This window comes from Scleropages formosus, chromosome 10, assembly GCF_900964775.1.
Source record: "Scleropages formosus chromosome 10, fSclFor1.1, whole genome shotgun sequence".
Classification (NCBI taxonomy): Eukaryota; Metazoa; Chordata; class Actinopteri; order Osteoglossiformes; family Osteoglossidae; genus Scleropages; species Scleropages formosus.
The window spans coordinates 4,053,511-4,075,791 of record NC_041815.1 but is presented as its reverse complement, the minus strand read 5'-3'; the positions used below and the strand labels follow the sequence as shown (position 1 = coordinate 4,075,791).

General features: G+C 42.4%; 2 protein-coding genes across 8 annotated transcripts in view; both read right to left on the bottom strand.

Moving 5' to 3' along the window:
• Positions 1–207: 207 nt before the first annotated feature.
• Positions 208–19,650, bottom strand: brca2 (BRCA2 DNA repair associated). 2 transcript variants are annotated; one of them, XM_018764731.2, is made up of 27 exons: positions 19,550–19,650; positions 19,049–19,129; positions 15,199–15,441; positions 15,050–15,116; positions 14,722–14,771; positions 14,573–14,601; positions 14,354–14,465; positions 14,183–14,238; positions 13,946–14,033; positions 12,767–13,798; positions 8,522–12,673; positions 8,205–8,303; positions 8,039–8,108; positions 7,481–7,914; positions 5,651–5,844; positions 5,267–5,454; positions 4,951–5,121; positions 4,494–4,866; positions 4,083–4,238; positions 3,845–3,992; positions 3,650–3,762; positions 3,098–3,299; positions 2,650–2,816; positions 2,220–2,358; positions 1,727–1,983; positions 1,062–1,205; positions 208–737 (listed from the first exon to the last, which is right to left on the bottom strand). In XM_018764731.2, exons 2-27 carry the CDS (start codon positions 19,080–19,082, stop codon positions 393–395), a joined length of 9,063 nt encoding a protein of 3,020 aa, XP_018620247.2. In that variant the 5' UTR covers positions 19,083–19,129; positions 19,550–19,650; the 3' UTR covers positions 208–392. The 2 variants fall into 2 exon arrangements, with proteins under 2 accessions (XP_018620247.2, XP_018620254.2); XM_018764738.2 differs by having other exon boundaries at positions 15,050–15,110.
• A 1,202-nt stretch (positions 19,651–20,852) lies between these two features.
• The window catches only part of LOC108941639 (protein furry homolog), a 71,030-nt gene continuing 69,601 nt past the window's right edge, over positions 20,853–22,281 (bottom strand). For all 6 annotated transcript variants that reach the window (XM_029255229.1, XM_029255230.1, XM_029255228.1 and 3 more), the window contains one exon: positions 20,853–22,242. In XM_029255229.1, coding sequence (XP_029111062.1) covers positions 21,984–22,242 — 259 coding nt within the window. In that variant the 3' untranslated portion in view covers positions 20,853–21,983. The remainder of the gene's footprint in view (positions 22,243–22,281) is intronic.

Genomic DNA, 22,281 nt, shown 5'->3' with positions numbered 1-22,281 from the left:
CGCAATGTGTAAATACTTCAAGGATTCTGTAATTACTATTACTAAATTATTTGCCAATCAATATCAGGCTTCAGCTGCCTCTACAGGAATTTACCTTATATTGATATCAGAACATTAAATTTAGAGTAAAATTTCTAGGGTGAATGTTACGGCTGACAGATTATGTACAGTGCACATTAGCAACAAATACACAAAATGTATTGGGAAAAGATTTATTGCAGTTATAGTAGCTATAAAAAAAATGTACACAACAGTAACATGTTCTGCATTAATCTGCCACGCTGCTACCACACTAGAAGTAAAGCTTGGGTTGTAGGCATAAACTTAAGATTTGAACATATATTACAATCAAACCTATTTACTTGTAGCAACAGTTTCTTGAGCTCCCTCAACTAATCCATCAATCCTTGGGTATTGATCATAGCCAGTTCTTCATCATTCACCCAGTCATCCTCCACCGTAGGAGGACAGCGAGATACAGGCCTTTGCTGTTTGTCCACAGAACCAGGTGTCTCAGATTGCCTTGGGGGTAGAAAATTTCTGCTCACAGGCAGTGACGCAGTTGTTCCAAGTGGCTGGAGAGGAGGAGGAGAGGGGATGCGGGATAGGTAGTCCAGGCCCCGCTTCCTTTTTAGCCTTTTGGGATCCTGTTCCTCTGAATTGCTGGTAAGTGTAGGGGGCTTCTGATTTACAAGTGTGGTGCACCCAACAGGTTTTGGAGGGGTCGGTGTAGTGTCCTGTAAACAATGTGCATGATATTGCTTTAATTCATAACCAGTAAAATGAGTGAGCCCACACAGAGTAACAATATGATCACTACATTGAGGTAATTCCTGCCAATATCCATTAGGCTCTATCGCAATACCTGCTATCAAGGTGGTACTGAGCAGTCTGAACTTCATTGTATGTCTGCTGCTTGGCTTTGACTTCCTTCAGAATTAAAGTTTCTATGCATGCATGTAATATGTATGAAGGTATGTATCCATCTACAAAAAAAATGCTCTGAGCTCTTAATCCAAGGCAACACAGTTCAACTGACATGAATGTTTTACAGTTCTTACAATATTTTTGTCTGGCTGTCGCGTGCTCCAGCATGGTGTTTTTGGAGTGAAAGCCTCTACTTTAGGAGAAGGTAAAGAGCACCGATCCGACAGGATAATGTTGAAAAGCTTCTCTTCTGCTGTCCCAAAGAAGTGCTCGTGTCCCTATTTATGAGAAAGAATATGTTGAAAATTTAAGTTCCAGTATGATCTGTCTTGAGAATATTACATTACTGTTTAGCTGAAACGTTTATCCAAAGTCACTTACAAAATGTAGCTTTTTACTTGGCTGAATATTTACAGGTGCAGCAAGATCCTTTCTGGGCAGCAGCCAGAGTAGTGGTTAGAGGATCTGTATTGACTTTGAAGTACTCAGGTTCATATCTCATTTCAGTTACAATACCTTTAAGTATAGTACTTACCCTGAATTTCTCCAGTAAAATTTAATCAGCAATACAGTTGGATAATCATTCAAGTATCGCAATAATTGCTTTGAAGAAAAGCATCAGCTAAATTAATAACTAACGAACTGGAAACTTCAAAGTTACAAGCCTTCCCTCCCCCCCCCCCGCAGCATTAGGACCACAGTTCTAATATAAGATCAGGGAATTATATGTGCCTTTTTTTTTTTTATCTGTTCTGAAAAAGCTGGCAGGGAATATATATGTCTTTGTTACGTCTTGTACCTGGACAGCTTTCTTCATTCGTAAACAAGCCTCTTGTAGGTGTGGCTCCTGGGGATTGGCTGAAAACAGTGCTAGGTCACTTGCATACAGGACAGGCATGGGAGCAGATGTGTCGCAGCACAGCTGCAGGTTGCTGAAAGCAAGCAGGGCCTGTGGTCTCACCACCTCTTCTACAGCCAGTTGGGCCAGACTGCAGGAGCACCGCACAGCCACCAGGTCCAGGCACTCATTTGCTAGATAAACCACCGGAAAGCTGCCTGCACACAGGAGATTCATGTGTTTGACCATTTTTCACTACACAAAACAGATAACCCACAGCCTCAATCCTAACAACTTGGAAATGTAAATAAAACAAGCAATATCATGCAAAAGTAAAGCTTGCATTGACAGTGAAACAGCACACACTCTATTGCTGCTAACCTTTTCAGTAACTCTACCTGTATACATGTCCACTCGAAAATGCAGGACTAGCTCAAGATGCTGTGGGACTTACATTGTTTATCAGTGATGGAGATGACAAACCCCACAACATCAACCTCCTTACACAAAGGGTGGAACCCTGGGTTCAACAAAGTCGGGAAGCTGACACACACTCTGGGCTGGAACAATTCACTCAAGGCTTCTGAGGATGTCTACAAAACACACAGAATACATTTATAGAGATTCATTCCATATATTTCACTCATTCAGCTCAGTGAAAATTTCAGTGGCAACATGTTTCCATAAAAGTATAAATTAGTCTTCCATTGCTAACTACAAAACACACAAAAAGGTTTTCCCCCCCACACATCAAACACTATTTAAAACCAGTGGAGTCTGTCATATTCATTGTGACCTACAGTTGTCATCCATTTAAAGAAAGGAACTAAGTAGTCTATGTTTTATAAAGAAAATCTTTAAATTTCTATAGGCACACGCAGTACCTGAATGTGCCGGAATTGTGTTTTCTTGGTGGCACTAAGTTGGATCGATACATTGCTGGTTCGTTTCTTGGCCTCTGATGTGGCAAGATTATAGACCCTGTAACAGCTGCCTTCCTTCAGCAAGGTTTGCAAATCTGCTGAGGGTCGCCAGATGTTTAAAAAGTATCCTGGAGTAGAGAGGCAAAGAAAGATAGCAACTAAAGAATCCACTATACTGCTCTGAACCCAGGAGTAATTTACCAGGTAATAATGGATTTGGGGTTTGGCAAATTCCTACTGGTACTGAATAAACAAATGCAACAAGCTCCTGCTCCTATGTCATTACAGCAGCAACGTACACTAATTTCAGGTATACATTTCATGTAGCTTATATTGCAGACATTATCAAAACAGTTTTAACTAAAGAGATATAAAATTTCTGAGTCCAGGATAACAAATGAGAGCTCACCTCTGCCATCTGCTTGTTCCTGGCAATCAGAGATACAGAGTTTCCACACAGGCGTCACCTCTCTGTCACTACAGCTCACTTTAGCCTTCTGAGCCTCTTCCAGGGCCTGGCGGAACTGTTCCTGCAGACGGGCCTGTTTCTCCTCCTCCAAGGACCGCCTGTAGTTCCTCAGTGTCTCCAGCTGCTTCTCACTAAGGAGAACCTGGTATACAGAAACAGAACTATTCCTTCTCAAGGATCCTGGAACTGTGAAACTGTTCCAGAGCTAACTGCATTCTATCCTGAATACATAAAGCCAGAAATTTTCTAAATTAAAAGTTTAATTCATTTATTCAATAGATGCAATTTACAATTTTTACCAGACCCAATTCAGAGTAAATAACTTTCTCAGGTAAAATACAGCAGGACATGGGATTCAAAGCTGGGATCCTTTGATTGCAAGGGAACAGCTCGAACCACAATCCCACCAGCTACCTCAGTATCAGAGCGATTTTATTTTTATGAAGAAGTCAAAGTAAATTAAAGATTTACACCATTACAGTGTTCCTTCACCTCGAGGCAAGTTGGGTCACTATCCACAGCTTCATGCAGCTCCACCCCCTCCTGCAAAGCTTCGATCTCCTGGCGTGTGAATATCTGCCTTCGGCCCCTAGGTTTGCTCTTCACTACAAAGACAAAAACTTTGATGGTTTCCATTGGCAAATACAGATGTACTTAAAAGAACTGCTGCAGAAAAGTCCTACTTGCCCTCCTGGTCCTTCTCAAACTGGGCTTGAACCTTATTAAAGAGGGCCTCCATGTGTTTCTGCTTCGTGTCACTGTGTCTACGAGCTTCTCTGTCCTCCGCGCGGCCATTGCGAAACACAAAAGCACCATTTGGCAATTTTTCCATCCACTGTTGCAAATACAAATGTAAAACTGTTTTGAGCATAGTTCTATGGAAACAAATTTGAATTATTTAACTAAGCTGAATCAGGTATCCCACCTGGACTGGATAACTTCTGAGCACAACAATATCAACACAGCCCACCAGGCCTCCATTACTGTACAGAGATGAGAGGGGTAGACGAAAAGGTCGAGGGTCACAGTGGAAACCCAACTTGGCATCCCATCGAGCTGGTCTGGTGCTGTTGGCCATGACCTGAAACAATTAGGAGGAGCAGATGGGCACACTGGCTAAAAACAATGGACTCGTACCGATGGTAGTGCACATCTAGAATATAGGAGGATTCCTGACCTTGTTTAAGTTAATATTTTGGTCAATAATTAGGTAGAAATTCAATACTATGCATGTTAGTCAGAATATAATACTGATTAACTATTTCTGGTGAATTCCTAATGATGCTATAATTATTCTTAATTGAAAATAAATATTTTTATTCCAGTGCAGGCTCACCTTGAGCATGAGAGTTGAGGGTGCCTCTAGAGGGGTACATGCATCCTGAGAGCCCACAAGTTCCGCCCCATGGGTCACAATCTTCACACCCGCTGCCAGGCGGCCTTTCCGTACCATTGTTGTTAGTGGGGCATCTAGCAGTGCCCTGATGGCATACCAGCCATCTGTTACCCAAATAACCCCTGTGGGCAAATAATTCTTGGTATCTACATCCTTAATGGTCTTGTTTTCAGATTGAGCAGGTAGGTTTAAGGTGGAGTCATTAGAGGCAATGCCACAGACACAGAGCACAAGGGTCTTAGCTGGAGTATCATCCCTTTCCATGATCTTCCTCAGCGCAGACCTTCGACTCTGATCTACCTCCACATCATACCTGATGGAAGTTAAATTACGGTCAAAACTTAAAAAGACAGTAGAATATTATTTTTTATTAGTGTGATTTTAATGAGAAGAGTACCTGTATTTCAGCTGAAGCAGAACCTGCTCTGGAGTCAAGCACCGGCTTCCCAGCTGCTCAGGAAATGATTTCTCCATGGAGGCCTGTTTCCAAACCACCCAACGATAGTGATTGTACACCCAGCTCTCACTGATTAGCTTGGGATCCACTCCAGGAGTGTCACACAAGGTCCTGAAGATAGAGGGCATGCCTTATAAAAGGATCTCAAACGTATAACAAACTGTGCATCAAAATGGTACAGACTATGAGAGTGGTTCATTCAACTCCACTGCACTATATTTCATCACTGCCCAGACTCCACCTGTACAAAGCTCACCTGTAGAACTCCTCCTTTCCCACTGTTCCATCATTCGTAGGGATCAACCAACCACCATCACCCAGCTGAACTCCACACCCTTCTGTCAACACCTCCTGTCTAAAAAAGTCACTGCAGTGGAAGTGCAAAGACTCTGCATTGCTGCTGTTTATCTGTGAGACGAACCGGTGGACACCATGTATATATAACTGCAGGGAGTGACAAAACACATGGAAGGTTCATTGGAATAATCATTTTTTGCATTAAATAACTCAGACATGATATCTGGTAATAATAAAACTGCAGATTTAAACAAACACTCATGAGATACTGTATGGGTATAGAAGCTAACATGAGAAGGGTCTTTCTTAATTAGACGAATGGGCAGCCCAAGGCTCTTCTTACCTCCTCTTCCGTGTATCGCGTGGGAGTTCTCCCTCCAAAAGCATTTTTTAGGGATACCCTAGGACCCCCAGATGTTTTGGCAAGCAGGAGGCTCCCTGGCTGGGGTCGAATGGTCTGTCGTTTCTTCTTCATTATTCGCATTTCCTGCAGGTCTCGAGCATTCTGCAAGTTCTCAAGGGGCATAAGCTGGGTTTCTGTGGATAGTACATCACATAAACAACAGGTACATAGTCACTTTACAAATATAGTTATCTTTACTAATTCAAACCTTTACATTAGCACAGTCCATTTTCACAATGGACTATACAGAGGGAGAGTTAATTTTATCTAATTTCATTAATTCATAATTTTTTTTTCCAAAAATTAAACATATACATATATATATATATATACATATATATACATACATATATATATACATACATATATATATATATATATATATATATATATATATATATATATTTTGGCCACTGCCCATTGTTCCAGAGATCTGTTGCTCTGCCGATGCACTGTACTTCACAAGTTCAATTTTAAGTACTGAATCTCAAGGGCTTTACACTTCAGTTTGCGAAAAAGTATGTAAAGCAAACCCTTTGGAATTACCTGGATTTCTGCAGTTATCACTTATAAAATTTGGTCTGGTCTTCAATTAAGTCAAAACAATAGACAGACAATCTGCTTAAACAACACAATTACAAACCAGTACTGCTTCTTATCAATATTGAATACATTATTTACACTGACAATCTAGGGTCCAAATGAATGTGAACACCTGTATTTAGAAACTAGTAAAACCTCCTTCAGCATCTATAACCTCCACCAAACTTTTTCCTGTAGCTATGGATTAAACAAACACAATGGTTAGGAGGAGTTCCAGACTACGGGGGGCGTGGTGGCGCAGTGGGTTGGACCGGGTCCTGCTCTTCAGTGGGTCGGGGGTTCGAGTCCTGCTTGGGGTGCCTTGCAATGGACTGGCGTCCCGTCCTGGGTGTGTCCCCTCCCCCTCCGGCCTTACGCCCTGTGTTGCCGGGTAGGCTCCGGCTCCCCACGACCCCCTATAGGACAAGCGATTCAGAAAGTGTGTGTGTGTGTGTGTGTGTGTGTGTGTGTGTGAGTGAGAGTTCCAGACTATTCCTCCTTACAAAACCCTTTCAGTTCATTGATAATTCTGGGATTCCTTACACCAACAGTTCACTTCAGGTCATGCTACAGCACCTCAACTTGGTTTAGATTTACATTTCTTCATTTAGCTGACACTTCTCTCCAAAGCACCTTAAAATTAAGGTACAAACAATTATTTACCCATTTACACAGCTGCGTAATTTTACTGGAACAATTCAGGGTAAGTACCTTGCTCAAGGGTATTACAACTAGAGGTGGAATTCAAACCTGCAACCTTGGGATTCAAATGCCACAGCTCTAACCAGTTGTCCCAAAGTGGACTCTCAGTTTACTATTCCAGAAGACAAATTTTCATTTGAGCCTAGTTGCCCAACTTCTATTAAACTTCAGGTGAGAAACTGCTATCCTGACATTCTCCTGTAAAGTTTCTCGAGAGAATTTCAAATTCATTGTTCCTTCTATGATAGCAAGCTTCAGGCCTTGAGGCAGTAAAACAGCTCCAAACCAAGATGCAGTCAATACTAACAAGAATTATTGCTTGTGCATTAAAGAGATTGTGCCTGTCTATTATGATGGCATTGTTGAAGGTAACAACATTGTATCTGTAATTAATGAGGAAATCCAGTAATTCCAAAAGGTTCACAAATGTTTTCTTGAAGCTGTATTTTGTAAAAAGAAGTTTTAAGAGAACATTTGCAACATCACCTGAGCAATTGGCCTTCTCCTCAGTTGGTAAGGCAGGTGCTGGGTTTGGTGCCCCACAGTTTAATCCCTTCTCTCCTGCATCACAGGTGGCACCTAACTCAGAAACACTTGCTGGCTTCTTTTTAGTAGGAGGGACAAACACATTGGGTGCTGCTGAAGCTTGTGACTTACAAGTAGATTGCTTTCCTTTTGGGACTTCAGCTGGGTTGTCTTTAAGATCACTGTTCATCTTGAAGTGGATACTTCTGAAAGGGGGCACAAAGGTACCTGTGGGTCTGCTTGGCCTTTGAGATCCAGTGTCACACACTATTTTTGCTCCAAGTTGCTTCTGAAATGGGGGCAGAAATGCATTGCAGGTAGGCTTCATATGCTTGCTATTCTTGTGGGGCATCTCCGATTTCTTTTGGAGCTTTAGCTCTTCAGATGACTTATTGCTGTAAAACCAAAGTAGTTGTTAGCACCATGCTGCTTATTCGAGAGAATTCAAAGTTCCTGACATTTCTTTCATGTCCAACTTAACATGTCAAAGGCGGACACGAAAGAGCATGTCAAACTTACAAAGAAGGCCGAGTCACGACAGGTTGTAGGGGCATACTGTACTTGAAGGTTCTCCTGTCATTCAGTGTACCTGTAAAAAAAAAAAAAAAAAAAAATTATGCAATTTAATAATACATCTACATATTTAATGGAAAATTGCTAAACGTATTTAAAACAATGCTGCTACCATTTGGACTGCTTTTTAAAGGGGTCAGGTAAGAGTGCTTTCCACCATTTGAAGTTCTTTCAAATTCTGTCAGAAGCTGTCGTTTCAGAGGGGGTTGATCTATTGGGACAAAGAAATATCATTATCAAAACATATTCTTTCGTACCAGGGGGTTTACACTGCACATTTGTGCTGATAATTCACAGTATACTGAAAAAAGAGAACCACAATCCTGAGACAATGCCAAACATTTGCAAAAAAGTAAAATTTTCAGCATTCATTGAATACATTTTTGCTTTTAAAATAAATAAGAAAGCTGTTTTGTAAATGAAATTTACCTTTCCAATGAAAGTCCACTGGCCTAAACCTTTTTAGACTTTTAATTCTTTGCTCTGTAGAGTTTGACTGATCCAGATGTTGTGATGCAGTATGTGGTTCACAAGGTGAATCTTCCAAGTGCTGCTGGGAAATCTTCCTGGTGAACTCTTCATCCTCTAGCAATGCCTTCGTACATGCCATAGCCTCCTGTTCAAGGTACTTTTGTTGGGTCATGGTGCAACCACTAAACCCCAGGTTCAATAAGGAAGAATTTTGTTGAGGCACCTCTAATGATGGCAAAGACTCCACAAGCTTCTTTTGAGCTCCTGCTTGCTCTGCAATGAGTTTGGTATTAGAAACTTTCTGTAGACCATTGGCTTGTTCATTTCTGTCACAGCTCAGCAAAGCTTCTTTTTGGCAAGAATTTTCAGAGATTATTTCAGTCTCTCTGTCACTAAAAGGACCATCACCTGAATTCTGATGAGCAGAATAGAAGCTTCTACTCTTTCTAGCTGGTCTGTTAATTTTCGGACAGGTTACATTTTCTAAATTATCACAGTCCTCAAACAGGGCCTTTGCCTCCTTAAGTGCTTTTCCTGTAATAACAACACCTTTGCCACCAGCTGTTCTGAAACTACACGATACTGTTTTTGAATCACAAAGTCCAGAGCCACACTCCATTTTTACATGGTTTTCAAATTTACCATGCATTTCACTCTCCAGACAGTCATAAAACTTCAACTGTGCCTCACCCGCCTCTTTTAGTGAGGTGGACAAACCTTTATTGCTGTCTTTGCTATTCTGACACTCCAACGGTCTGGCATTATCCTTTGTACATTTCAGTGTTCCAAAATATTTTTCAGGCTTGGCTTTTTCAATGTTGTCTGACTGGTCCAGAAGACCTCTGGCTTTCCTTAAGGCCATCTCAGATACAGTCACCTTCTTTCCACCAGCCGTGCTGAAACCCCAGTTTCTTGTCTCTGCACAAAGTGAATCAGTGAAATTTGATCTTCCATCTCTGTTCATGTCTTGTGTGCCAGAATCACAAAAGGAAGTATCCTCCATTGCTGCAAAGAGCGCTTTTGCTTTTTGCATGGCCTTGGTTGAAATAGATACCCCTTTACCACTGGCTGTGCTAAAACCACTGCTTATTTCATGTGTCAAGCCAAAAACTGTATGATCTGTAGGTTTATCATATTCTATTACAGGTGCCTTTGGTTTTAAAGGCAGCATTTCAGAGACACACATCTCTTCTTCACAAGTGTTACTAAATCCAAAATGGCTTGATCCTGAAGTGCCAGAATCATCCTTTCCAACAGGTTTCTTCATTTCAGTTCCACTCGTTAATATATTATCGCAGTCCTTCAAGAAACAATTTGTTTTATCAATTTCTTCTACTGAAATGGACACCCCTTCACCACTATTTTTGCCATCAGTGGTCTTCCTGTCAACACAGGCAGTCATTTCATAAATTGTGGTTTTGTCACGATTTCTGAATACAGCTTTTGCTTGCTGAAGTGCCTGTGCTGAAATGGACACCCCTTTACCACTGGCAAAGGTGAACGCAGAACTGCTTGCTGGAGTAATTTCATTGCCACTGGTATTTTCCACACGTGTAATTTCACAACTTGCAGTTTCATCACAATCTCTGAATATAGTTTTTGCCTGCTCAAGTGCCTTCTCTGAAATGAACACACATTTACCACTAGCCGTTTTGAAACCTGCATCTTTTTCACATTGAAGCCTAAGGGACAAGTGAAATTTGTCACCTATGGAATGCTCACATTCTGAGGAATTTTCAACAGGCTTTTTTAGTTGCGATTTAATCTGCTGAAGGTTTTCTTCTGACTCCTTGTCCTCAACAGATAAATACCCAGAACCACTTGGAAGATTACAGGCATTTTTTACAAAATCTCTTTTTGACATTTCTTTAGTTTGTAAAGCACTTGTATCAAATTCCTTCGCAGTGCTGTTTACTTCAAAGCATAGCCTTTTAGAAAGACTCTCTCTAATCAGGTTATTACTATACTCTATAGCAGAATTGCAATTCAGAGTGTCTTCTGCTTTTGAATGATCATACTTTGCCTGTGAATACTCATTTTTCATCTCAGCATTGTGCCTCTTCAAGTTCATGTGAGAGTTGTTCCTTTGTTCATTTCCACTTCTGTAGTCCTCCTCTAAATCTGCAAACATTGCTGTCACTCTGCTCAGAGATCTCTCAGAGATGCTCACAGCACTTCCCGTGGGAGTTTTAAAATCGACACAATGAGCAAGGTTAGAGCTGCCTGATTTGTGACTTTTGAAATTTTTCCATTTGACATTCTCAAGACTCTGCTTTCCCTTATCAAACACAGAGGTGATGTGTAATTCTTTTGCTGAGAATTCTTTGGTATTAAGGTTGCCTTGTTCAGTGGAGTAACATGTTGTTACCTTACTTAAATCCTGCCTTTGAAATTTCAAAATGTCATGTTGCAACTCATCACACTTATCTTTTACAGAATGGGAATTTTCAGACACAGAACTTAAAACACAGCAAAGATCTAAACCAACACCTGAAGCTTTCTTGACATAATCTTCTGGCACAGTCATTTTAACACTCCGGGCAGAATAAAAGGTTTCAAGATTGGATGTGTTGTTATGGACTAAGAAATTATTGCCATCCTTCTGACTTGCACACAAAGATTTTTCCATGGGTTTGTCAGCCAAATCACAGGATGATATCGTCACAGTTTCAGTTTTGAAACTGGAATCGTGCATACTTTGCTTGATGTTTGGCAAGAGTTCTTCTGATGCTTCAATTTCTTCACTTTCCTGTCTGTCCACCTGTTTCTCACATAAACTATCATCAAAATCTATTCCCTTCAGCAAATCAGGATCTATTTCTGTATCACAAGGATGTTGTAGACAAAGTTCATCCCTTCTGTTAGAGGCCTTTTTTTCCTGTTGAAACTGTGTAAACTCAAACTGGGTGTATGCCTCTTCCAAAATGCTACAGAGCTCTGCAACATCAGCTCTCTGGGATGCTGTCAGAGAACAGTAATCATCTAAATGACCATGATGAGAGGATGAAACATGAAATACAGGTGCCGCCTCTGATGTTCCATGCAGGTGGGCCTCCTTTTCTACTTTGCCACTACCTGTGACCACATTGATGTCTGGATTTTTCTTAAGCTGCTTTTCATCTACTTCAAACAGCTGCCTGGCCCTGGCCAGCTTTTTGGAGTACACCTGTAGTACTGTGTTGGAGGCAGCTTTACAGCCAATAAGACTGTGTGATGGAGACTGCCCTGTGAAATGAGAAAGAGAGTTGGGGGCACTCTGAGAGTTGTTTCCCATAGCTGACTTACAGGGGTGACCATTTCCTTCACTCACATTATCATCATACTTACTGACAACCTGAAAAATACCAACGTTTGCTTCCATACCCAAATCTTTGCTTTGGGTTACATTGTTAGAATTCTCAATCAAGTTCCTTGACTGTCCAACTCTTGTGTTGTCCTCCACTGTCTCGTTGAGTAAAGCTTTTGCTCTCTGTATTGCTTCCCAGGGGAGAGAAATTATTTTCTCACTTGCCGTTTTAAAACAACACTCCAGCTGAATTCCCTTTCTAGGTCTGGAGATGCCATCTGATGATCCAGGAAACTGTATGACATTGGACCAGGATGTATAATATCCACTTTCAGACTTTTGATTTCCAGATGTCATCTTCACTCCATCTGATAAACAATCATTACTTTCACTGACATTAACAGGATGTGTTGATTCCATGGAAACTACAGAATTTTCCTTCATTAAAGCACTCTGTTCGTAAGTAGTCATCTCATGTTCAGTATTTGATATGACTTTGTTTAAAGATGCTTCTGCTAAAAAGGTCATGCCTTGTAGCATGGCAGAGGTCAAAGTGCCTGTACAGCCATTCTGGAGATTGTGAAAAGTGTTTGTCTTTAAGCTGCATTCTCTACCAGAATTTTTATCCTCCATGGGATTCTCAGCATATGTATCACAAAGACCATTCTCCTTTTCTGAAACCATGGGATTACTGTTCTCTGCTACTTTGCCACTATATTGTTCACACATATTTTGACAATCCAACAGATCCATGGTTATGTTTTTGTGTTTGCCTTCACTGAAAAATACAGCTCTTCCAGATTGCATATCCCTTGGAGAATCTCCTAAAATGAAAATTCCATGTAAAAAAAAAAAATGTACAGAAATAACAAAATATATGTGTCCACACAGCAAACACAAGGGGACAGTATCCTTACCTGAAAAGGGAGTCGCAGCAGGTGCAGAAAAAGAATGGTTGTTTGCTGTTGTGCTATTGCTTGTTTGGCCAGACATACCTGGGTTCTGGCAAGTGTAAAAAAACTTCCTGGGAGGTTTCCTAATGGATGACATAGCAACAAAGCCTTCCTGTGAAACTTGAAGCAATTCAGAGCCACCTGACTGGAAAACCCTATTTTCTTTCTGGATTTTACTACTGCACTGAGATAACTTCCCTGGGCTAGTATCTCCATCAGGCTGACAGCTATGATTCAGCTCTGGAGCCTGGACATTCAGTAACAGGTTATCTGTGGGTGAACTCTTCAGCTGCCCACTTTTTGGTTCCTCACCCCCTGTGCTATAAGAATCAGGATACTGGGACTTGTTTTTATCTTGCATATCTGAATTATGGCCACGATGGGTCGGCACAACTCTGTCCATTGCCTCGTTCTTTGCATACAAAGTAAAGCTTTCTGGTGGATTGGCAAACAGCTGCTTTCCTACTGATGCATTTGAGGGAGCAGCAGTGTTCCCTTCTGATGAAGGCAGTGAATGAGCTTTCTCAGTGTGAATTATTTCAGAATCAGGCAAAGTTAGTGGAGTCCACTGAGTTATCTCACAGCTTGCAGCTGTAAGGGAGCTTTCTGCAAAATGACTGGTGTCAGAGCAATCACCAATGAGTTGGACTTCATCTGCCACTATTGTCACTGGATCTTTGCAAAGTTCCACTATGGTGCTTGTTACAGAGGCCACAGTATCTTCTGTAGGGTTATTTAACGCATCCTTGCATGTTGACCTAGGTTGATTCCTCCTGCATCTCTCACTGGCTTTTGTTTTCTGCACCAAACTGTTGTTATTTCCATTACTGAAGATGACAGAAAGGACATCCTCAGCTCCGCCCAGCACATATGCCACTGTGCTGCGAACTTCTCTGTCTCGAATGGCTTCTGGCATCTTCTGCTTCCACACACTGGGGGTCACATCTGGTGTGGCAGTGCTGGCAAATTCAGCCTTTTCAAACTGCCTGAGAGGTTCTTTTAAAGAAATATGAAAAAATGTCAGAACACTTTACATTTGTACTTGGAAAACAATTTGTATCAAGTTGTGCCTGTATTTACATTTTGCATGTAAAATATGTTGCATAAAGGATGAATCACACAAGCGACAAAACAACCACTCACCAAAATGTAGTACGGCTTTGTCCTTATTTGATGGCAACTTGTTGATTCCAGAGGCCTCAGAGAGGGAAGGGAAGAGCTTCCGCACAAACTGACAGAACAGAAGCTTTTACTGGAGGGTGATAACTTTGACTTTTTAATGCTGGAGTCTTGTTCATGGAGTTTAATAAAAATGCATTGCTCTATTATTTTGGTGCAAACTTTCATTACAAGAAACTGTAACAACACAGATTTACTTACAATGGCTTGTTTATCTCCAGAGCAGCTTACCAAACAAGAACTGTCACTGGTCTTAGCTGAAGAAACAGAAATGAAAATTAATGAACAGAAAACAAAATAACAATACATTAAAAGATTTTAACCCCCCCCCCCAAAAAAAAAAAAAAAAAAAGAGAACTGAAGCATCTTTACTCAGAATTACAGTAGGAGACAAAACTGGTGGTGTGTTGAGAGAACTGGTCCAGGACTCATCAGGATCTATCTGCGCACCCAGGCTTTCAGAGATACGTTTGACCGATTGAGACTGGAAACAATATAATGAACAAAACTGAATGATTCAATTCTTATATAAGAGTGACAACAGAATTGCTTATTTGTACACATTGATATGGGGCTCCTGCACACACTTACTACAGAGCTTCTTGGTGTATCCAGAAATCCTATCAGGGACAAGAAAGGAGAATCATTTCATAGAAAGTTACACTAAAAAACAAAATCTGTAGACTACAAAAAATCCTGGAATGGCTCAGGATACGCTAGGTAAAGTAGATCATCCTTACCAAAACAATTTCCTGAGAGCTGATTTCTTCCACTGCTCCTGACTGCATGGCTGAAAAAGTTAAAATCTGATAAAACAACAATACTGATACTTTTCACAAAAAACTACATACAGAACACAAGCTAATTACTGAAGTATGGAGGACATAGTATCTTATGCAAACCCCAGTGGTCCATGGCAAATAGATATTACATCAGCAACATAGATCATTTCTTTAATTGTAATGCATGTAGGTTTGCTGTACAGCCAATTAACCTGGCGGAGGTCTACTAAGAATATAATTACGCGTGTGCCCTTCAACATTCCACCAAATCAGCAACCACACTTACCTGTGTTTTGCAGATCCAAATGAAAAAGGACTGTCAGCATGGTCCAATATTTTTGGTGCTCCTGTACCTCAAAATAATGACACATATCCTATTAACCATTGAACTGGTACCACACCAAGACTACCTTAAAGAAACAAACTCTCCCTAACCTCTGTCAGAGTGGTGGAGCTCCTCATCCTGAGTTATGGGGATGGGCGACTCTGTTCCTCTCTCCCTGAAGATCTTGGGCGTGGAAAAAATCTCACTTTCCATAGAAACTTCCCCAACGGGTGTTTTGAAACAGTGTTCTTGCACATAGGAAGGACTGGTGCTGCCATGGTCTTCAGCAGAAGGTCCAGCTGAGACTTTTGCAGTCAGCAGCTCAAACCAATCTGTGTGAAGCGGTCCCAAAGCTTCACAGCAAGAGGAGAGATATTTTGAAATAATAACTGAAAGCACACACATAATTATTTACATTTCTTCATTTAGCAGATACTTATGGCAGATACTTGGCGCCGCGGATGGCCGCCTCGGTGTGGAGCTCCACAGTTGTTTTACTGTTTTTGTTAGTTTGCCCTGTCTTTAGTTATACTCCGACAATCAGTTTTACCAGGGAAGAACTGCTGAACATTCGGCAGTACACACCACCCGACATTTTACCGGTTTTCGACTATTCTGACGTTTTGCTGGACATTGTAGTCGGAGGTGCAGCGGCGCTGCTCAAGCGCTCCAAGACGCGCAAGCGTGGAAAGCGAGCCGGCGCGCTTGTCAAGCTCCGAAAGCGCGGCTTTAGAACAGCGCTGCCTAGTATCCATCTGGCGAACCTCCGCTCCTTACCCAACAAAATGGACGAACTTTTCCTCCTGTCCCAAAGAAACAAGGACTTTTTAAACTCTGCTGCTCTGTGCTTCACGGAAACCTGGCTGAATGAAGCCATCCCGGACAGCGCGCTACATCTGCAGGGCTTCCAGCTGTTCAGAGCGGATTGCGACGCGGAATCAGCGGGGAAATCACGTGGCGGTGGGACATGCTTCTACATCAACGAAAGGTGGTGTACAGATGTAACAGCGTTGAAGAAGATGTGCTGTCCCGACCTAGAAGCGCTCTTCATCAACTGTAAGCCTTTCTACTCGCCGCGGGAGTTTTCCTCGTTCATCCTTGTAAGTGTTTACATTCCACCGCAAGCGTGCGTGAACGCTGCGCTGCAACAGCTGGGCGACCAGATCACTGACACAGAGCAACAACACCCGGACTCTGTTATAATCATTCTCGGGGACTTTAATAAAGCAAATCTCTCCCGTGAACTGCCAAAATACAGACAGCATATTACATGTCCCACCAGAGACAGTAATATTTTGGACCACTGCTACACCACAGTAAAGGATGCATATCACTCTGTTCCACGGGCAGCTTTGGGGCTCTCTGATCACTGCCTGGTTCATCTTATACCGACCTACAGGCAGAAACTGAAATCAGCTAAACCTGTAATAAGGACTGTTAAAAGATGGACTGGGCTGGGGAAGCAGAGCAGGACTTACAAGCCTGCTTCGAGTGCACCGATTGGAGTGTTTTTGAGGCTGCTGCTAGCGATCTAGATGAGCTCACAGACTCTGTAACATCATATGTCAGTTTCTGCGAGGATATGTGCATCCCTACCAGGACTCGTTTAACATACAACAATGACAAACCGTGGTTCACTGCAAAACTCAGACAGCTTCGTCAGGCCAAAGAAGACGCCTACAAGAATGGGGACAGAGTCTTGTATAAACAGGCCAAAAACACACTGGCAAAGGAGATCAGAGTGGCTAAGAGAAACTACTCTGAAAAGCTGAAGAAACAGTTTTCAGCCAACGATCCTGCGTCAGTGTGGAAAGGCATGAAAGACATCACAAATTACAAGACACCACCCCCCGGCACCGTGTCAACTCAACAACTAGCCGACGATTTGAATGAGTTTTATTGCAGGTTTGATAAACCCTGTCTCACACCGCACACCCATTCAGACCCTCTCTCCACCAATCACTTAACAACTCAAGTAACCCCCACCTTCCCCCCTCCTGCACCTTTGATCTGCGAAGAGGAGGTGCGTCGGGTCTTCATCAAACAGAAGACAAGGAAAGCACCAGGCCCAGACGGTGTCTCACCGGCCTGCCTAAAAACCTGTGCTGACCAGCTGGCCCCTATCTTCACAAAGATCTTCAACAGATCACTGGAGATGTGCGAAGTTCCTTCCTGCTTCAAACGCTCCACCATCATCCCCATCCCAAAGAAACCCAAAATCACAGGACTTAATGACTACAGACCTGTCGCCCTAACGTCTGTGGTCATGAAGTCACTTGAAAAACTGGTGTTGGACTACCTGAAAGACATCACTGGACCCTTGCTGGACCCCCTGCAGTTTGCTTACCGAGCAAACAGGTCTGTGGATGATGCAGTCAACATGGGACTGCACTACATTCTACAACATCTGGACAAACCAGGGACTTATGCGAGAATCCTGTTCGTGGACTTCAGCTCAGCCTTCAACACCATCATCCCACACCTCCTCCTGTCCAAATTAACCCAACTCTCTGTGCCCACCTCCATCTGTCAGTGGATCACCAACTTTCTGACAGACAGGCAGCAGATAGTGAGGCTGGGAAGATTCTCATCCAATACTCGCACAACCAGTACTGGCGCCCCCCAGGGATGTGTGCTCTCCCCACTGCTCTTCTCCCTGTACACCAACGACTGCACCGCTAAAGACCCCTCTGTCAAGCTCCTGAAGTTCGCAGATGACACCACACTCATCGGCCTCATCCGGAATGACGACGAGTCTGCTTACAGACAGGAGGTCCAAGAGCTGGCTGTCTGGTGCAGTCATAACAACCTGGAGCTGAGCACGCTCAAAACAGTGGAGATGATCGTAGACTTCAGGAGAAACACCTCAGCATTATCCCCACTCACCATCATGAACAGCACTGTAGCAACAGTGGAGTCATTCAGGTTCCTGGGCACCACCATCTCACAGGACCTGAAGTGGGAGCCCCACATAGACTCCATTGTGAAGAAGGCCCAGCAGAGGTTGTACTTCCTTCGTCAGCTGAGCAAGTTCAACCTGCCACAGGAGCTACTGCTGCAGTTCTACTCTGCAGTCATTGAGTCCGTCCTCTGCACCTCTATAACTGTCTGGTTCGGCTCAGCTACGAAGTCAGACATCAGAAGACTGCAGCGGATAGTTCAGACTGCTGGAAGAATCATCGGCACATCCCCCCCAGCTCTCCGAGAACTGCACTCGTCCAGAGTCAGTAAAAGGGCGAGCAAAATCATTCTAGACCCCTCACATCCAGGCCACTTCCTCTTCGAACCCTTGCCATCTGGCCGGCGCTACAGAGCACTGTGCACCAGGACAGCCAGGCATAAGAAAAGTTTCTTTCCTCAGGCCATCTACCTCATGAACACCTAAATCTCTCCCCTAGAGAGTAAATCGTGCAATACATAATGCTATTTATAACTATTTATCACATTTCTCTTACTCACACTCCCTTGCATTTGTATCTAGTGACTATTTTTGTATATTGGGTACTTTATATTTTTAAATATTTTTTATCCCTTGCTCACATACTCTATCTTTCCACCTGTCTTGTCACTGTCATTCTGTCTGTGCTGTGGTAGTTCCTGTCACCAAGACAAATTCCTTGTATGTGCGAACATACTTGGCAATAAAGCTCGTTCTGATTCTGATTCTTATCAACAAAGCAGCTAACAATGAATACAATGTAATATTAAACTGGCACCTTTTTCATCCCAGGTGATTTAAAATGCTACATAGAGTACAGTACACAATATACAGTCCATACACAAGAGAAAAACTCTGACATTTACATTTATTCAATTAGCTGATGCTTTTTTCCAAACCGGCTTACACCGTTAAGTCTTTCTCTCTCACTCTCTCTCTCCAGGCTCTCACTCTCATACACACATTATTCATTACGGTAGAGCCAGAGAGACACATATTGTTATACAAAAGTTCAGTTGTACCTTCTTTGAGATGAGGACTCAGCACATCTAACATCTTCCTTTATTCAGCTTTTAAAACCCCATCAGTTTCTGGTATCTGACCTGGAAATTGACATTAAAACAAAACTTTTTGACAGGAAACTTACCAGTTAATTCAGAAAATATAAATTTTATTAATAGACATATTTATGGTATTAATTCCAGCAGACAGCCGTGCTGCCTCACCTACGTATACGCAGCTAACTGGGTTGCGGGTACAAGTAAGTGCGTCATTACACACACAGAGAGAGAGAGAGAAATGAATCTGACGATTTTAGCCATGACATTCTGTCACAGTTACTGTAACGAGTGACAAACACGCGAAAATTGAAATGAAATTCAACAGAACAATCATATGAACTTCAGTTTTTCAAAACGAGGGTGGGAGTATTTGCAAACTTTTTTGTTACTTCATTACGAAAAGTTTGCAATTACTCCCCTTCCTTTCTCATACGTTTTGAAAAACTGTGACCACTACTCTACCTTTTATAGGATGTTAGAGAAACCATTTTCCCCAGCGAGCCGTCGTTTAAAAGAGCAATAAAACTACACGAACACAATACACTACCACAACCGCCTCCACTAACGCCGAGTGCACGCGCTCAATTCGTCCTCGAAGCCCGCGCTAGCGACGTTACGTAAGCACGTAGCCAATCACAACCTATTTCCGACGCGGTGGGCTGGACAAATAGGAACCGGGTGCACATGGGAGGGGCTAATCAGAACAGTCTGGTAGTGGTTTTTACCGCGCCAAGGCAATGTTATCGGCACTGTGTCGCAGATTGGCGCCAAATCCTAAAGAAGAAGAAGAAGAAGAAGAAGAATCACACGCACACAAATCCCCAAATGGCCTGTTAGTTATCTTGTGTTCCTAAATCGATGTAGTTGAAGATTCAGTACGATCACCGTATGGATGTGTGTTACTAACAAAATGTTGTTTTTGAAATTAAACTGAAACTTAACTTCACATTTACAAAATACATACACACACACACACACACACGGAACTGCTTGTCCCATACGGGGTCACAGGGAACCGGAGCCCACCCGGTAACACAGGGCGTAAGGCCGGAGGGGGAGGGGACACACCCAGGACGGGAAGCCAGTCCACCGCAAGGCACCCCAAGCAGGACTCCACCCCCAGACCCACCGGAGAGGAGGACCAGGTCCAATCCACTGCGCCACTGCGCCACCGCACCCCCGCCAAAATTAATACATTACACAGTAAATCAAGAAAATACGTTTTGAGCGCAAATTGTAATATCTGAGGGGGGCGCGGTGGCGCAGTGGGTTGGACCGGGTTCTGCTCTCTGGTGGGTCTGGGGTTGAAGTCCCGCTTGGGGTGCCTTGCGGCGGACTGGCGTCCCGTCCTGGGTGTGTCCCCTCCCCCTCTGGCCTTACGCCCTGTGTTGCCGGGTAGGCTCCGGTTCCCTGTGACCCCGTATGGGACAAGCGGTTCTGACAATGTGTGTGTGTGTGCGTGTAATATCTGACATACAAGTCTTTCCATTAATCTTTAGGTTTTGACACATACAGGAATAGTTTTCCCTATTGTATGTAAAATAAAGATAGAAAACATAATAGCAATTTCTAGTTATGTTTTGGTTAAAGAGGCATTCTAAACAGGATCACTATTTTGACTAGTTTCCTTCACTTTGCAGTTGTGTAGCAGGTAGCATTGGTCCTTCATTCAGCACATATTCAAAATCAGTGTCATGTCAACAACAAATACTGCTTATAATGCTGTTACAATTTCAAGAGAATGAAACTTTTATTCATTGTCCAGTATTTGTGACTTTTATTATGTTACATACGTATAGAGAACATCAACCAAAATTACTTCACAAAAGCCAAAAAATATTTACAGGGTGAGAAACAATTACAATTCTTAGAGGAGATTTAAAACTATGCAATTATCCTTTTATACAATTACACAGTTTGTTTTGAAGCAAATTACAAAATAAAAATCTTACCAGCAAAGCTCTCTCTGTACTATATACAAATGCATCTTCTGAGTTAAAATAATTTCTTTTGTTCATAAATATTTCTCATACATTTCATAGAACAATATGCATGCTTGGCAGTTGTAGGAGATAGAGTATGGATGTTTGCATTTATCCTATAAAACTACTAAGTGCAATGCATGTTGCTTTCTTGACAATATAAATTAAAAAAATATAAAAGTGAATAACTACACAAGATAAAGCGAACATAATTGAAAAGTGTAAGGAGAACAAATATTATAAATGATAAATGACCAACAGCAGTATCCAGTTCAACGACACAGTATCCTTTACATAAAATAGTTCAGTGTGTATATGCAAAAATCTCTGTGCTACAGTGTTTAATGGATGGTATTTGGATTACAGTTAGGTGAACATATACACAGGCAGTCAGATTTCAGCAGAAAATTAATGGAAAAAAACAAACAATTTTTGCCTGTTACTGCAAAGAATTTCAAGTAGCCAAAAGCACTAAGATTTAGAAACATTCTTTCGATGGTACAGTAAGTAAGTCTTTCACTCAAGTGAAGAATTGCACATTTCCCCCAAAGCATTTAAAATGGCAAACATCTGTTGAAATATAAGTTAATTTAACTTTGGTATACATCCTTTGTTGTGTGTGGAAGTCACTGATCCCAGTAGCCACCACAGCCACATCTTGTGATGTCATCCATAAATATTAGTGCAAAATAAATCAAGGTTCAGTCCTTAATGCAATACAGTCTTGCATCCCTTTCATTCCCACAGTATTGCTGCATTGATGGACCAGGACTCACTGCCAGCTGACCAAGGACAACATGGCACCCCCGCTTCTTCAGTCAAGGGCAGTGCTTCCCTGGGCCTCTGTAGGTGCGGCAGCAATGATGGCCCCCAGACAGAAGCAGGGGCAAGGGCAGCGTGTGCTATTCTTCCAGTCAGAGACTTGTGCCAGACAAATTGGAATCTGGGAGGAAAGTGCTGATGACCCGGTAACCCTGGGCCCGGCGGATCATGTCCCTGATTTCCCCATTGAGCTCCATCAGCTTGATGCAGATCTCGGATAAATCCTGCTTGGAGCCCACCAGTGCAAAGGTGCCCGTCTGGCCTAGGGTCTGATGCCGAAAGTAGATGTTCAGCAGAGTTTGGACCTCATCCTCTGAGCTGCTGCCAAAGATGTCATTGGGCCAAATCCTCCTGTGCATGGATAACTCCAAGTCAGTAAACATCACCATG